The 18,615-nt window shown below is 31.8% G+C and overlaps 1 protein-coding gene across 2 annotated transcripts in view; it reads right to left on the bottom strand.

Moving 5' to 3' along the window:
* Window positions 1-18,615, bottom strand: part of LOC108744364 (somatostatin receptor type 2) — a 163,515-nt gene that overhangs the window by 1,377 nt on the left and 143,523 nt on the right. The window contains exons 1-2 of one of the 2 annotated variants that reach the window (XM_018480079.1): window positions 15,690-15,877; window positions 988-1,424 (exon numbers count right to left, since the gene is read on the bottom strand). In XM_018480079.1, the coding sequence (XP_018335581.1) occupies window positions 988-1,358 (371 nt within the window). In that variant the 5' untranslated portion in view covers window positions 1,359-1,424; window positions 15,690-15,877. Of the gene's footprint in view, window positions 1-987; window positions 1,425-15,689; window positions 15,878-18,615 lie in introns of those variants that run through there. The other variant, XM_018480080.1, reaches the window with a different exon arrangement.

Below are 18,615 nucleotides of genomic sequence, written 5' to 3'. Positions count from 1 at the left end.
TTACCAAATTTTTACTATAGGTGGAAGGTCATTAACTCAATTGTTCCACCTAATAAAATTAATTTTTGTGTTTGTTTTGTTTCAAATCTATCAGTTTTTTTGAAGTGAAACTTCTTTACGCACGGTAGAGTAAGTTCGTTTCATGCGAGTTGCTATGTAACGAAATCATGCAACGCGTTTCCTCCGCTGTTTGTCTCTATGTATGCTCAGATCTTTAAAACTACGCAACGGATTTTAATGCGGTTTTTTTTAATAGATAGAGTAATTCAAGAGGAAGGTTTATATGTATAATACATGCATAATATAGTAGAGAAACACTGATAATTTTAGAGGTTTGTAATGTACTGTCGTAAATAAACACATTTTTTTTCGCTTACATTGCAAACGCTGGCTGAACCCTACGAGATAGACCAAAATAATATACTACAGTATTGTACACCTTAAAAAGGTCTACAAAAAAGTCTGGGATGGTATATGTCTATCTCTTTGGGATAACCCACAATAACCACTTTGTATCCTTTACTTTTTACGAGAAATAATGGCTTATTTACGTAGCGATTTTAAGCAATACAGCATTAATCCTTATCCAATTAAGTACTTTTAAATATTTTGTGCATTTAATATAGATCAATATGGCCCTTTACAGCATGTAATTTAAATGAATATTTTCGAAGATATTACAGACTTAAAATGCAGGGACATAGCGGTTGCGGCGGTACCGGCCGGGAGGGCGGTTTGTTTTGTCTAATGACAAAAAAACTGAATGTTGTATATAAAGACATTCTATAGAATATTTACTATCAGCACTGCTTCCGTACGAAGCTTAGTGTACAAATAATACCATTAAATCAATTTCTTAACCCCTATCCCGGTATGTTTGTGTGTTTGAAGAAGTTTCACTTCAGTAGCGTGTTGTATAATTACACGTTGTATTTTTTTTTTAATTTCTTCTAAAACAGCAATTTCTACTAAATAAATGAACTGTACCTGTCTGCACTCATTATAAACAGGAATATACTACTGGCGTACTGATTGATGCTTGTTAAAATCATGTACGCCTTGCACATTACACCGCCAAAAATCCAAGATTTTTTGATCGACGTCACTATGATGAAAGGGACTCCAATCAAAAAACACTCATCGGCAATGGCTAAATTGACGATGTACATGTTGGTGACCGTCTGCATTTTCGAAAATTTCAATACCACATAGATGACCAGAGTGTTTCCCAACAAACCCACGCAGCAAACTATCGCAAGGACCACCTGTTGAAAGATGAATGTCATGGAGTAAACCGAAAATTCACTGTTGTAGTTTTCGGTTGCGTTAGAGTAAAAATCGGATACGTTGCTATCCATTGCTGCGAAGATGGTCCGTTCAATTGGAAACTACTTGGCTCGATCGAGGGACCACATTACAACATTCTGAAACAAAAGTGTATAGCAGTTTTTTGAACATTTGATTAAGAAAACAAATAATTAACAATTTGTTATTTAATTTAAATATGCTGACGTAAAAACCGAATTCAATACTTTTTTTTATATGCACAAACTTAAACTAAAAAGATTTAACCGAAATAACGATTTTTGATCTTTCTCTAATTTTTCATCCTTCAAATTTAAATGGGATATATATTCTGTCAAATAAAAAAAGAATCATTATAATGGGTTTACAATTGACGAAGAAATCCCGTATATACGCATAAAAAGATACAGTTGATTCCTCTTGTTTTTTTTTTGGTCGGTTGAGAATGCCCTTGTATTAGCTATGCCGTAATTGTGCTTTGTTTTCTTGTTTATACTGAATACGTAGAGACAGAACATTGGACAAAAAAATTCTGCTTCCCTTTAATCCTACTCAAAGTTAACACAAAATGTATAAAAAACGTTTAATTTGTAATTGTTCCAACTGTTCTTGATTAGAACGAGTCAGTAAGTGCAGCATCGGCAATATATGAATTTTTATTCATGCGTCATTTGCACTAAACCTTTTTCGTTGCGAAATGATTAATTATTGCGATCGGTTTAGTTAAATAAATTGATAAATGAAAGGACATGTTTGTTCGAAATTAATGTTCGCACGCATTTTCGTAAATTGCCACAAACAAGCCTTTTAATCGAAAACGTTTGGCTTTGTTACGTTTCTGCTCCAGAAAAAACAGACCAACAAACTTATTATCGAAATTAATAGCTGCCGAGTTTGAGCGCAAAAAATATAATAACCTTTTTAACTCCATTGTCTGACCGTCTTCTACCATTTCGGCCATTTACAGTTGAGGAAATTTGGTGGAAATTAAAAATTTCTATTAATCGTGAGACATACTTTATTGCGATGTTCCTTTGAAGGCTCAAAGTACTTACATTATCTATAAATAAGTATTTAAAAAAAAAAAAGATTTGGTAGGTAAGTAGCATCAAACAGGATATTACATTTTTCATTTTAAAGGAAGCGGGAGTGGTGAGAAGTCATTAAAAATCCTATATCAACTGTTTAATGCAAGGTATATACATTATTATATGCAGATAATAAAAAATTATTAAAATTTCTTTTTTGGGTAAATCTGACGTGAGACGGGAGAGGGGAGTCCCCCTCTTTTTGTCAATTTAAAATAAAAACACGTCGTTTTTAGCAGAATGCTGTCCAATACTTAATTATAATAAATATGTGTTAAAAGAAATGCTTTTAGATCAATGTTTGCGAAAAGTTTTTAGCATAAATTACTTATATTATGAGTATNAATTTAGGTTCTACTTTTATTTTTATTTCCAATCTTGTAAACGGTAACATAGGATTGACCGAAAAGGGATTAAGGATTATTTTAACTATAGCTCCTGGGCGAGTACATTGGGTTGTTTACGTGTAGTCAACAATCTTTTATTTATTTGAATAAGATATTTTTTAATTTTTTGCTGTTGAAAGGAATTCTAATTACAGGTTCGGCGATTATAATTGGATTACATAAACTTGAGCAGAAATTTTTTATTTATTTGAATAGGAAAATATTTCTTGTTGTTGAGTTGAGCTTTGGCGAGTATATTGGGTTGCATTGTAGTAATTAAGAAGGATATTGTGACAAATCAATTTGATTAAATGGTGTGAGCGTGATCTAAAAAATTTAAATACTTTGGTAGTATTTTTTATAAGAAATATATGATAATGGAGGGTAAACCTGGGTTAATAATTGAATTCGTAGAATATCTGGTAGAATTTGTAACTAAGCGGTTGAACTTTTGCTTGAGTGTAGTAGTTATTACGTTATTGTTTAATGAGGTTTTAAAGTAAAGGGCCGGATTCTAATTTTGTTAACGTTACGAAAGCAAGTTTAACTTCTCGATAAAATTCTATTATGCTATGTAGGCTTGGATTCAAACAAAAGGGTTTCCTCTTCAAAACAACTTCACAAATGTTATAATAATAAATAATTAATACATCTTAGAAATTTAATTGGCAAATTAATAAAAATAGTAATTTAATAGTAAAGTTAATACAATTGCTTCTTTAAGGTTGTTATAGGAATTGTTGACGCCAACTTTGAAAGTCTATGGAATGTACCTTGGTAATTTTATCCATTTTTGATGTATTTTATTATTGATTAATACCGAATTATTGGTTCACCAAAGTTAATATTGATTAGTTATGGATGTGACCTCCACGAAGAGCCCTTTTATTTTAACGAATTGTTATATAGAATGGATGAGTAGTTTCGGAAATTACGTCCTACATCCAAAGTTATAACTATAATGGTACGCAATAAAACTGGCCCAAGAGGTATGTAAAAGTTTTTCTTCAAGTTGCCTATAAAGTTTGCAGATCTTTTAAATGCATTCCAGTTTTCCCGTAGACGAAACCACTCAATAAACTATCTAGTAGAAGCATTTCCTCAGTCTCCTGTTGGTTTTTGTGTATTCCTAAGCGTCTCGCTACATTAACTTTAACTTTCCACAATTTTACTTGAGAGTTGGGAAGTTACGTTGAGTTAGCGAGAACGAAATAGTGAAAATCCCAAAACCCAAATTTTGTTACGCACGCATCAGCAATGTATCGCAACATCATTAGCATTAGGTTAATTAGTTCGTAGTTACGAAGTGAACACCGATGTGTTTAAAGCGATTCTTTCTAAACTTTGGGGTAATTTGAGAACGGGATAGGTAATATCGAAGATACTTAGCGGATCATCCAATAATTACTTACTCTAACAACACCTTCCAAATTATATGCTCGTGATGGTGGGTGGAAACTTTAACGAAAGTTAATTTTAGAATTTATAGAGGTTTAATTGTTATTAACTAACATTATGTTAATTTGTAAAACGTGATCTCTATTAAGGGCGACTTCCATTATAGTTTTGAAAGCAGTATATATAATTTGTCATATTGCCTTGTATATACGGCAGACAGGTCGTTCTTTGGAAATTCGTTTCAAAGAACACTTGGCTAGCATAAAGAACAAAAAGTATGTTATTGACCTAATAGAAAATTGTTTATAAAAAAATCACAATACACTAAATATTAACAGTGTACATTAGCTAGTTTATTGTCAACTAAAAAGAGGAAACTTGACTCTACTTGAATTTTTAGAAATAAAAGAAAAACATTGCAAACAACCTCAAAGAATTCTGCTTTCTAAATACTGTTTCTCTTGAACTTGTAATACGTCTGGCAATCCCAAAAGTTTATCAGTATATATAATTTCCACATTTTAATTTTGAATAGTTGCATTTTAAAGATAATGACCATTTAGCTGAAACAATTGTCGAGTTTGTTGATATATATTCGTTGAAATTAGTTTGTGTTTTTTGTTGATTTCGTTATTAAAAACATGCTTTATCAACCTTGCACAGTCGAAAGTTTAAGTCTTAATAAAAACGTACCTATACATTTAAACTTATAGGGTAGTTTTAATTAATTTCTAATTCCATTTAAAATTAAAACATGACAAACTTTTTTTCTCTTATAATTTTCTATTCAAATACATAAGTACATACTTGCCTGACGGGGAAGAACGAGCTTTTGCTCTAAATATAAGTGGTGTTTATAATTAAGTTCTCCGGATACCTCATGTGCGCATAATAACATTCGGAAAAGGCAGCGATTCAAAATATTAGCGCGGAAGATAAATAAAAGTATTTCTTTTGTTATTTACGGGGACAAAAGCTGCTTCCGTTCCTTGATCTATTCAGCATCTGGAGAAAATGATATGGAGGTTTCTGTAGAGCTTTTGAATTTCAGAATTACAACGGCGCTGCTAGAATTGGAAAGCCTTTCAAGTCCGCGAGCTTTATAAAAAGAGTATAATTTGTTTGCGTCCTGTAGTCCCTGAGTTAGCAATTTCCATTGGCATTCGCGTAAACTTTTTTTTTTTTTAGCAAAACACGTAGAAAATATAACAACTCCAGAGAGATAAACTGTTTTACGTAGTTTGTGTCCTAAAAAAAGATTAACCGTTTTTATAATCGGTAGCTGTCGCATAGTCGCAAAAAATTTAGGTTCTACTTTTATTTTTATTTCCAATCTTGTAAACGGTAACATAGGATTGACCGAAAAGGGATTAAGGATTATTTTAACTATAGCTCCTGGGCGAGTACATTGGGTTGTTTACGTGTAGTCAACAATCTTTTATTTATTTGAATAAGATATTTTTTAATTTTTTGCTGTTGAAAGGAATTCTAATTACAGGTTCGGCGATTATAATTGGATTACATAAACTTGAGCAGAAATTTTTTATTTATTTGAATAGGAAAATATTTCTTGTTGTTGAGTTGAGCTTTGGCGAGTATATTGGGTTGCATAAACTTGGCCAGCAATCTTTTATTTATTTGAATAGGATATTATTTCTTGTTGTGAGTTGAGCTTTGGCGAGTATATTGGGTTGCATAAACTTGGCCAGCAATCTTTTATTTATTTGAATAGGATATTATTTCTTGTTGTTGAGTTGAACTTTGGCGAGTATATTGGGTTGCATAAACCTAACTGATAATATTTTATTTATTCGGAAAGGATAATGTATTTTGTTGTTGACGAAATTGACGGGCAGTTGTATGTATATGTAGTTGTTTATTACAATCGTCTGTGAGTCGTCCTATGTCCCCTCTGCCCCCACTTCGTTGCTTCATCAGTTTGCATTAGCATCTGGCTGGGTTTTGGTAGAAAGTTGAACTTTATTCATTAATAAAACAAAACAGGTAAGCTAGTGGCTCAAAGTTAACATTTTGCGTTGCGTTTTCCGGGTTTAGATTAGACTAATTAAGTAAATGTTCTTGCTGAGCTTAGTGTCACCTGCCTTTTATATATATACCAGAAATACATTCTGATGTTATATATAGGAAATAAACGACAATTTAAATGAAAATTGGAAATCTACAGTTGATGTTCGATGAAATAACAACCCCTTCATTTTAAAAGCTGAGCGAAAAATATCAAATTTAATAGATTTTCTTGTATTATCCGTTGTGTACTATTTTGAAATGGTTTAAACTTTCACAAAAAAATAAAATCATTGTTTCTTTGCTGTTTATTGTTATTATTCGAAAAACTGTATCTGATTTTGAACCACTAGAAATTTCCTTAAATTATTGAGGAAAATATTTTTGTTGCTGTTGTCACTCCCCGCCGGGAATCGAACCCCGGACTCATTAATTTGAGGAAATTTGTAGTGGTTCAAAATCGAAAAATGATTTCAAGTTGATGTTGCATATTACATTTGTATAATGTACATGTACGGTAAAGTGTCCTAAGTGTCATGTGTTTTTACGAAATGGAAGGCAATGATCATAATTTCGGTTCCTTTTCAACCAATTTTCAAATTTGGTCGCGCGAAATTTTGCTCTTTGTAGTTGGTCAAACCAATTTATGAAATAAAAAATAAAAAAGGTCTTTTTGCGAAATAGAAGGAAATGACTTATAATTTCGACTCTTTTTTAAGCAATTATAAGTTTGGACGCGATGCACTTCGTCCCCAAATGCGGAGTGCGACATGGCGTCCAATTTCCCGATTCAAGGATCCTGGCAACTAGCTCCAGTTATGCATTTATTGTAAAAATTAAAAATGTTATTTAAGAATCTTATAGTTAGTCTTTTTTTTTTTAAGAGGCCTCCAAAAGAACTTACGCGTCGTGTCTGGAATATCCAATGCGTTATTAGTGGCGACTCTTATCAGTCAAAATTCACCCTTCTAAATAAACAATTAAAGAAAATTGCTTCTTAGGGAGGGGTGACGATAACGCTCGGGAATAATATTTTCCATCCACTTCTTTTGTCAAATATTTTGATTTTGTATTTTGTCTTATAATATATATTAGCATCTTTTTTGAAAAATCTAATTTGCAACATTAAAATATGTTTTTGGCATAATGTGACATTCACCTTGCTGAAGTTTTATATGAATATTTAATGAGTGACTGTGGAGCTTTGTTTCAATTTAATTTCTGGAATAAATTCGTAAACAAACCAACAGATAATAACAAATTATCTAAGGTTTGTAATGATTTGTTCAAAAGTGCAGGAAGGATTATATAAAATTTTTCCACATAGAACACTAAACTGATAATATTATTCTCCTAATCATTGATTTATAACCACATAATCGGTACAAATTATGATGCTTTTAGTGAAATTAGAAAATTTGGTATTATTGATTAAGAAGAGATTATGGTTACAAAATCCCAATGCCACAATAAATAAATGTGCAAGTGATTTCTACGTTAGTATGTGATTGTTTTATGTCGATTAATGTGTGTGAATCGAGTGAATAGTGTTGTATTTTTTCGACAAAATGTAATATTTGATAAAGACTAAGTTAAAAAGAAAGTAGCCCAATTTCATAGCTGTAAATCATATTTAAAAGTAATTGATAGTTTACTAATCTGAATGAGTTACAAACTGAATAAATCTACGAAAAATTCGTGTTAGGGAGACTGAGATGCGTGAACCATTTAAACATCATTTCTCAAAAAGCTCGTGTGGCACTTTTCTGTTGTACACGTTCATTTTAATATGATAAGTTTATTTTGCGTAGGTTTGTAATTATTATATTTTCTGGCAGTTTACAGAACACGTGTAGTCGATGTTCACGTTCTGCCACATCCTAAAATAACTGAAATTCCAAGAAGCAGAAGAAGCGATTAACTTGCTAATGGACCTGTAATTAAATGCGAGTTTATTTCGATGTAATAACATTATTTTTTTGTAGAGGTAATTTGTGATAATTCGGAAGTTGAAACAAGAATCGGATAGATACATTATGTGTATACGTATCAAGTTGATTCGTTCGTTTACAATCGAAATCGTTAGTCTCAATGTTCCTGACGTGTCCCACTAATCTGCGAAGTTTAAACATCCATGTAAAAGCCATTAGTTCTGGGACGTTGGTTAAAATGTGATCGAACGCGAAGTGCTAATTATTTCAGATCCGCTGCCGCGATTTCGCTAAACTGTCGAGGCTCGTTCGCGAAATGTCTAAAACACTCGGCATATATGTATAATACATACGTACATTTATCTACGTACACGTTTAGGGACGTTAAGTTTGATGGCCAATTTAGAATTCGGTCATACGATTAGCATTGCATTTAATTGCGGGGAAACTAATTATTTAAGTGAAGCGAATAATGGTATACACTTCGATTGTTACAAATTACAGGTAGCAAATTTAGTGTTTTCTAGTATACTGGCGCAGTTATGTGTTGTTAATTATATAGAGGGTGTTGCGATAATATACACTCATTATTAATTTTGATCATCCTGGTTCTCTGTGAGTATTGGGTATCTAATCTGATTGATTTTATCGGCAAGACTGTGGCAATTGCATCATAAGATCGTCAGTTTTATGACTAGTTGGACACGCACCTTCACTCCTTCCTATCCTGAGCTAATCTTCGCATTTCCTTAAAACTAGTTCATCCTACATCCTTAACTATTTGTGAACAGTAATCTAATCTAGGTCTACCTCTACTCCTCTTAACTTCTGTTTCTGCCTCTAATATGTCTCTGACTATACCGTCATGTCTGAGAAGGTGTCCTACCAACCTATCTCGCCTATTTTTTATTGACTTCCATAGAGTCCTTTGTTCTCCTATTCTTTCTAATACCTCTTCATTTCTCTATCCACGTTATCCTCATCATCCGCCGGTAACACCACATTTCGAACGCTTCTAACTTTTTCTTTTCCGCAGCGCTAATCATCCATGTTTCGCACCCGTACAACGCCGTGCTCCAAACATACACCTTTAACAACCTTTTTCGAATTTTTAAATTAATCGCTCCTGAGCATAGAAGTGACTTTTTATTGAAGGCTACTCGACCATGCGCTATCCTCTGATTTATATCCCTACTACTCTTTCCTACTTTTTTTATAATCTATCTTACTTATTATACACTAATATTATCGAGGTCTTCTGTTAGGATTTTTAAGATACAGGTACATTGGTTTATTTAATAAATTGTTGCTGATTTTATTATTCACAACTCGCTCAGACTACCTTAATAACTTTATAAATTGTCAAGCTGACTATTATATACTAATCGGAAATCCTCAGGAGTCCTGCTGCTCCTTGTTTTGTTTTTTGTTTTTATTATTTTATTTGCATAGCATAATATTGAGACGTTATGTGTGGATATGATAAAAAAATTAGTTTCTTTTTAATTAGCGAGTTGTCACACTTTGATCCTGTTCCTTGACAAGGATAGCGTTAAGTGCAATCAACTTCTCAACAATCATTTACTTTGTTTTTCATTATCAGCAGTTTTAAAATTCCTCATCGGTGCTTCTGTATTACATTTTCCTAATAAATGCTCTCTTACTTAGGCGTTCAATGGAAATAAAGTCGAAGAAACCGTTTCCGGTGTTCGATATGTGCAAAGAAACTGCTGATGAAACATTTAACAGTGATATCAAATCAACGGGTAATTTCCAAAGGCAGTAAAAGTTCATTTTATTGCCAAAATAAAATCGAGCAGTTAAAATACGTGAAAAGGCGTCGGGATAGTTGTCTTGCAGTATTTTTGAAAGGTTTATTTGGAACAGTTTGGAAAAATGTCTTCTGCTGCAACAAAATTTATATTTACTACTTAACCACGCATTTAGTATTTTTTAAATAATCTCATAAATAGTTGTAGCAGGGTTTCTAGGATTTCCTATTTCAAAATGAAAACGTATTAAGTACTTATCTGCTCGCGTGCAGGTACGATTATTTTTGTCTATCTGTCACATTCCATATTCTCAGAAATCATGCATGCGATTTAGAAACATGAAATTAGCAATAGTATTTAATACTTCGTATTGTATTGGCCCACATACGTAGCATTATGCACCTTTAAGAATTCTTCAATATTCAGTTTTAAACTTCCACCCCTTCACGGCGTCCTTCCGCTAAGAACACTTTTGTAAGGCTGATATTGTAGATTTTATACTTTTTAGAAATTGGCGATGCCGTTTTGTATCATATTAGCAACATTATTAGTAGCATGATGCGGAAGTAGGTATTTGATCAGTCTCTTGTTTTTAAGGTAAGATTTTGGGGATTCAAAACAGGTCGCGCCGTAAGGTAACTTCTATGCCAGATATAAAAACGACCTATGGAATGCAATATCTCCGTCGATATTTAATCCACGCAATTATTCAAATCATTTGCTTGCAATAGCGATTGAAAACACACAAATCACATTTACGTACCCATACATTTACTCTCAAACCGTATCCTGAAACGTCATATCGTCATTGCATTTCGAAATGAAATTTCTGTTGCCTCAAATTACGATCATTTTTATGCCTTGGATTGTGACGAATGGCCTCTAGCGCAAAAATCAAATTAGCGTACAATAGACGTCAACATCAATCAATCAATATAGCGCCTATCACGCAGCAGTTTTAAAATTGATCTAACCCTAAGCATAACGTCCTGTTTAATAAGTGCATTACTACGAAAATTAATAAACTTTCGATGGCAGTCTATACTAAATAGATCAATTAATAACCACAAGGGTCATTAACAAAAGCCGTAGAAATAAGTCTCATAGGTGTACTTTATATTGGACCTAAAGAAATTAATTACTTAGCTTTTTTGAAAATGGAAGTTGTAATGTGTTTTTCGATCATTTATTTTGACCACCAAATAGATTGTATCAGATTACAATCAGTAAAAAATCCAAGTATTTGTTATCCATCAGATTGATATCGCTATGGTTACGAAGAATTTTGTATAGGTGTATCGTCCTGTGGGATTATAATAAAAAAAGTAAATGTCTGAGTGAAGTTATTGAACTTATTTGTTGGATGGATTCCTTATTTAATTAAAAGTAAACAGGGTCAAATGTACAGTAGCTACAACACTAAAAAAGTTTTTTATACCTCGTCGCTTCAAGATATTTCTACAAGGTTTTAAGTGGATGGGTATACTTTGAATAAAATTTAGATTTTTCGATTAAGATATGTAAAAAAGTTTTCTACATCGATGAGTTTGAAAATTATCTTTTAAAAACCAAAGACTCAACCTTTACAACTCCATAAATATGTTTTTTTTTTACAAACACTTCAATTTCATGAAACACTGACATTTTTAGTAGTTGTTAATATGAAAATTCATTTTCAATTTTTTTACACATTAAAAACTACCTCAGGTTAATTTTTTGCTGTTGTTACACTCTCGCCGCGAATCGAACCCGGGAAATTTGGCTTGGTGCGAATTTCTGGCCTGCATACTTACATAATTACTAATTAAGTATACAATTTTTCAGTGTTCTGGGGCGGAAATTGATCCGCGTCCTTTAAATTCATTTTTTGAAGGAAATGTTAAATGTATATTCGCAAACGTCCCCTTTAATAATGAAAATTATTTTGTTTGTGAATAATTCATGGTCCCTTTTGATCTTGTTCTTTTTAATCTGTCCTTAGAAAAATATTTTGCAGTCCTTTTATCACAACCTCGTGACACTGAGTACGAATTAAAACGAAGCAAAAGTTACATCATGTTAATTTATGACAGGTAGGCACGTGAAAAATCCTGTGTTTTTTATTCCGAAAACGTATTAGTTCAGGAATTATAGCTACAGAAAAACAAACTTCGGAAAAATTAGGGAAAATCTGGACTTCCGTATGAAACTTCCTTTTGTTGTTCTAAATATAATCCGAAAATTCCTCATCAATACATGCGTCGTTTAAGAATATGATGTCACGAGCGGTCAAAGGTCATGATCAAGGGTTTTTAGTGAAAATCTTTTTATAGATCACTTTTCTAGAAAAGAAATGTCCATTTGGAAACTGCCCACAAAAAATTTAATATTACTTTGAAGTCGTCCATAAAATACGTCACTCAGAATTTCACCTTGTCGGACCCCTCCCAACCCCTTCGTTACGCTACTTTTAGCAACACTTCTAACAAATATAACGTCATAAATGCTAGTTCACCCTCCTTCCCTATAAATGATTACTTACGATTAAAAATAGCAATGAGAATTACCTTCTATCGTAAAGAAAAATTTAACAGTAAAATGTAAAATAAATTGATGAACTGCAATTCACATTTCCTTAGAGCTCCTCTTCCCCTTGTCATATCTCGTCACGTTAAGCAATACCCCCTTTACCCCCTTAGTATTTGCAAACGTAATAACGTCATGTAAAAATTTAGCATTTCCCTAATTTTTTCGAAGTGCAATGACTTAAATTAATAGATGAAGTAATTCAAAACTTATTCTTGCTAAAGGAAATGCTTTTATATGTTGAACTAAAAATCGTATTGCATGTTGGTGTAAAATAATTCAGTGTAATAGTTTTTCAAATCAATAGATCATTTTTCATTCACAAATACAACTCATGAATTGAATTGAATATGGCATTTTTTTGGTTTCGCGTCAGTAGATCAAATTATTCTTGCTTAACCAAAGATTTATGATGATAGGGCCCCTTTTTTGTTTGCCCGACGCTTTTAAACTAAAAAAAGATTTAATGTGGGGCGGGCGTTTGAGTTCTCGATAAATTATTCCCTCTTTTCTGACAACTTTTGTAATTTACTGTTTATCGCCCCAGTTTCCTAGAAAGTTATTAATTAAAGTCTTACGTCAGTAAAATATACACATACTTTTTTTGGTTTATCAAGAAAATTACCTATTTACTTCAGTAAAATTCAAAACGAAATATTCGAGAGTAAACACCTTGACATTATGGGGTCGTTTTGTAGAACTGCACATAATTTGATTCAGAGTAATGAGAATTTATTTACTAAACTCTACTATTGTTTCGACAGGCTTATATATTTTTTTCAAGAGAAGAATAGAATCACACTGTTAGTAAATTTTCATCTTGAAACATTTTAAACTGAATTTTATTTTCATATTGTTTAATAATGTTTCATAAACATTAGATCATCGACACAACTTATATATTTGTGTTAAGCCCTGTGTGAAATCTAGGGAGTCCAATAATCAAAAGTAAGTTACAGTCTTATTGGTTCTAAAAAGGCAACAATTAAAGCAATTAAACAGTTACTGCCCGAGATAAAAATGTTCAGTGTCTCAGAGTTTCTGAAAGCGAGACTCGAGTCTTCGTCTCTCATCGAGTCTCTCTGTTGTCGTTGAGAGAAACTGTCAAAAAAACTGTTTAGCGTCTCAAGTCTCGAGTTACTCATAGAGAGATCCTCATTTCGTATCCAGTCTCTGAACAAGAGACTCGAATCTCTCAATAAGTGGTGTCTCGATAGACATGGTTAAAATTTTCTAAGTTCAACATATTTCAGAGATCCCAGTCTTTCTACGAGAGACTCGAGTCTCTCAATTTTTCAGTTTTATTCATTCAGTATCTCTGTGAGAGACTCAAATCTCTGAATTAACAATTTTATCGTTCGAGTCTCTCATACAGAGACTGTGAGAGATCCATAAAAACACCTAGGCAATAACTGAGAGACTGTGAGAGATGCTGAAAGACTCTGAGAGACTGGAGAGAAACTGAAAATTTTTGTCTAGGGTGAAAACAATTACAATTTTATTTATTTCATGTGTTACTTTATTACATCATCTTCCTTAATGTCAAAAATTGTTAATCCTTCTGCATAATAGTATGTAGAAATAGGTGAAAATTGTAGATAAAAATTATTGACATCCATTATTTTCATAATTAATGAAAATCAGACCTACAAATATTATCTTAAATTATTTCTATAGAATAAATCATTGAATTAGAATATGTCGTTAAGTCATATTTGATTATTACGTGTTTTGAAATGGAAGTGAGTAAAAATAATTTTCTAAACATTTTAGTCCTTTTTCTGTACTGTTACAGTACTAAGAGGCACTAGATATAAAAATATCGCACTTGTCTGAAGATAGAAAATCGGCTATATCCGTAGGAAATGTACCAAGATTACACTTTTCCGTAGAAATAATTGGAAAGCAGTTATTACAAGCGTTTTTTCCGTCAATTTCCTACATTCAGGATGTAAACAGAACCGTAATGTAGATGAAACGTGAATTTTCAAAAGATCGTTTCCAATCAGTATCGATTGAAAAGTACTCATAAAATGCTTATTTTATTTACAAAAATTATACGTTACCCATACAAAGGGTAGTCTGAATGTGCAAACAGTTGGAGATATTTAGGGGTCTATTAGTTAAGTTCTATTTACCAATGGAACGTTGAATGTGAAATGGAATTTTCTGTAAACAGTCATAACACGAAACTGCGCTGTTTTTGTCTTACTGGATATTCACTGCTAAGCACGTTTTTGTGTGTTTTTCGTCATACATTTTCTGCGTGACGATGCAAATTTCCCTATGAGTATTTGCTTTTTATTTTAAAGTCATGATATACGACGTTTTCTTTCGAAATTTGAATAGTTTAGGTGGAAAACAAAATATATACAGGAAGAAGACAAGATAAACTTTATAAGGTAAAGAGACTTGGTTGTATCATAACAGGCCATAATTCTAGTAATGAAGCCAAAACTTAAGACTAAAGATAAGACCGAGAATAAAACTACAGTAGAATCCGCTTATAATGACATCGAAGGAAAATGATAAACGCGTCATACTAAGCGAGTGTCATACGAAGCACAGTGTTAGAAAATAAACAACTTTCTATTTTGGTTAGTTATTTAGTTTAATAGAGAAAAACTACAAATTGTGTATATTTATTAACAGAAAAAGAAAAAGAACGATGAATTGTAATATCAATATACATAAGAAGGGTCAGAAACATGAGTGAAAATGTTATTATTAATCATTTGGGTCACTATAGCCGGATATGATTTCTTGAGAATCAGTCATAATAAATGATGTGTCATTTTAAATGGAGTCATTATATCCAAACTTTCCTATAGAGAATTTAATATAAAAACCAAACTTAACACTTACTTCATATTGAGCGGTTGGTCAATATAGGCGGAGTCATAATAAACGAATTCCACTGTACTATGTAATAAGGTTTGAATAAGAAAGAAGAATTATAATTAATTTGAAATTATTATTAGATATAATTAGGAGTTTCTAATTAAGCCGTTTTCTTTACGTAATTAATTGTAGGCATTCACATATATCAATGTGTTAAATAATTAAACACGTTAATAAAAAAAAAGAATTTAAATTTTGGGTTGAATCCGATGTAGCCAATGTTTGTCAGAGTAATTAGTAAACAAATTCCTAAAAGTTTATTAGTGTTATGCCTTAAAAATGTCTTATGCTAGGAAGTAAATATTATATAGATCTTACCATTTAAAATTACTTTCAGTTGGCTGTTTTCATATTTCATATCAAACAATTCCTGGTTAGAAACCAGAACTTTATGGTTGTGGGTACCATTATTCTGCTGGTTTATAAATAATGATGAAAATAACAATTAATTTTGATAGATGAGATTCCTACGTAAACTCCTACATATCATTTGGTATTTGCAAACATATGCAAGTAGACAACGCAGTAGGTACGAAAATTCCATCTAATGCAATTAAAGTCATTTGTTATTAAATTAAGTTTTATTATCGGTATAGTGTGAGGGCATTTTCTCGTACATGCAATTATGTAATAATATGCGAAGATGGTTCTATTCATTCTTTGTCAGGAAGCAGCATTCGCATAATTTGTTAAATGTGCACTGCGACGTGGAGAAAAGAAAATTATCATCCAGAGTTGTATCAAGTTACTTTTAAACTATTATAATATTTTTTTGGCGTAGCGTCGCATTAGTATCTTCTATCATTTAAATCCTGTTTTAAATGTTTTATGGCGTGAAAAGCTGAAAAAGTATTACAATAATTAACTTGAGTTAAATAATGGCTATGTTGTGATTCACCCTGTACATGTTGCGACTACAGTCTACTCGAGACGGGCTAGAAGGGAAGCTATTTTGACGCAGCTGCTTCAGCAAAGGGATAATCTAATTAAAGATGACGGCAACTTGCTGTTTCCACATTTCGACACAAAATGTTAAGATATTAATCTAATTTGAGAAATGGCCAAGGAAGACGACGAAATATATTTACTAGCAAAACAATTTAATATCGAAAACGTTCGAAAAATTGAACAATTCAATTACTTCACTATTACACCCTTAAATAATTGAGCTTTATTAAGGGAAATGCTTTGGGTAGTCAATTTTATAAATTGATAAGCATATATTGTTGTTATAATTAATGTCATTAATTATATTCACAGTGAAACATTGTTTTTAATAAATTGTAATAAAAGTAGATATAATTCTTAACACTGGTTAACATTAAAACACTGCATCATTGAAAATTTCATTAAATCACTGTGTATCACTACCAAAAACTAAAATGTTAAATTTATACGAAACTTTATAAATGAGGAATGACATTGCATATTACTAATTCACCCCGACTTCTAGTAAAATTGCCAAGCCTCCCACACATATTAAATATAAATAATATCAAATTTAGTACAGCTTTGTATCTCTTGCTAAGAGTGTATGCTCTAAGACCTAACATTGTTACTAAAAAGCCTTGTTACATATATTAATGTACTTACTTAAGGAAGAAACTCTGAATCATTTCAAAGCCCTTTTAATTTTCGGTTTATTGAAAATTGTGGCATTTTGCACCCAGCCCTTTTAATTTTAGACCCTTGTTTTTTTTATGACATAAACAATGGTGCATTTATGCAAAAACAATTGTAATCCGGACCTGGTAAATATTACTTCAGATCTAAACCGCGAATTGTCTTCTTAGAAACACGTTGGTGATGCGAGTTGAAAGAAGTTACTTTATTTTGTCTAATCTGGTTTAAATTTTATTTTTTTTGTGTATTTGCACCGGTGATTATCTCCCTCTTCAAAAGGTAAATAAAAGTGCACGATTCATTTCGTCTTAAAACTACACAAATTGTAGTGTTGCAGATTAAAATATATAAGGATTATTCACCATCGTAAAATAAACGAAAATATTATGGATGATTAAGTAAATAGATGAAAAGGGGACGTTGGTGAAGTTCACGGGAAAATGGAGAAAATGATTACAAATATCACTGACTCGGGATTATTATTAGAATGGGAAAGAAATGTTTTTATTATAAATATAATAGGGTCATCTTCGTCGATTGTGGCTAATATTGCAATTGCAATTGTCATGTTATGTTTCAAAGAAATGAGAATTGTTTCAAATGTTTTTATAGCCAACTGGGCAATAGCAGACATAGGGTATTTAACATTCGACATAATCATTACTGAAGGGTACATGTTAACCACAGGGAAGTACTTACCCTCTGATAGTTTGTGGCACTGTATACCTTTCGACACAGCAGTTAATTTTCAAATGGTTTCGCTTGTTTTTGTCACCATGCTCACTTTAGAATGGACTGCGTATGCCTTTTCGTGGTATCGGTTATCAAATTTTTTTGAAAAATATTTATCACATTTAGTGGCTGTCATTTGGATATGCTTTTTGTTTATAAGTGGACAGTTCTATGGAATTTGTAAATTTAGACTGTACATCCCCCTTTTGCTCAGTTTTGTTATCTTGCTATTAGGAACGCCGCTGTTAAACGTTTATTTAATTATTGTTTATACTGTTATTGCTGTAAGAAGGTGTTATGTAAAAATATCATACCCGGTAACTTATGTACAAATTTTATCCACAGTGAATGTGGTAGCTTTTTCACTAATATTGTGGGATGAAATTTTCGTTAACGTGTTATATTATCAATATTCATTGAACATATTTCGTGTGTACTGTGGCGTCTTGAATTTTATTATTTTAGTGATTGCTTGTAAGGATTTTAAAAGAAATTTGTTCATGTGTTTTGGTGAGCATAAGAAAAACTACGGAAATGTGAATAATGTTTAGTAGTAATTTAATTTATTTAGTTTTATATTATGAGAAATATTTTTATATCTATTAAGTACTGTTATTAAGTATACGTACAGATTATTTATCTATAGTTAAAGTGGTTCAAATTAATATTTAATAAAATAGACTAAGGAGTTTGTTTTGTGGAAATAAAAAGTTGTTTTTCTTAATGCACTATTTTATTTTGCGAATATTGAAACTTTTACAAAATTTATTTTTAGAGTACCTCAGCTTATAAAATAACAATTCATCATTTTCTTGTTTTTTAGATAGGTTCTATTAGGAAATGGAAAACATAATGGAAAAGTTTCGTATCTAGGAAAATTTTTCACAAT

This window comes from Agrilus planipennis, unplaced genomic scaffold, assembly GCF_000699045.2.
Source record: "Agrilus planipennis isolate EAB-ADULT unplaced genomic scaffold, Apla_2.0 scaffold17, whole genome shotgun sequence".
In the NCBI taxonomy this organism is placed as follows: domain Eukaryota; kingdom Metazoa; phylum Arthropoda; class Insecta; order Coleoptera; family Buprestidae; genus Agrilus; species Agrilus planipennis.
The sequence above is the reverse complement of the archived record's forward strand: the minus strand, read 5'-3'. Positions and strand labels throughout refer to the sequence as shown.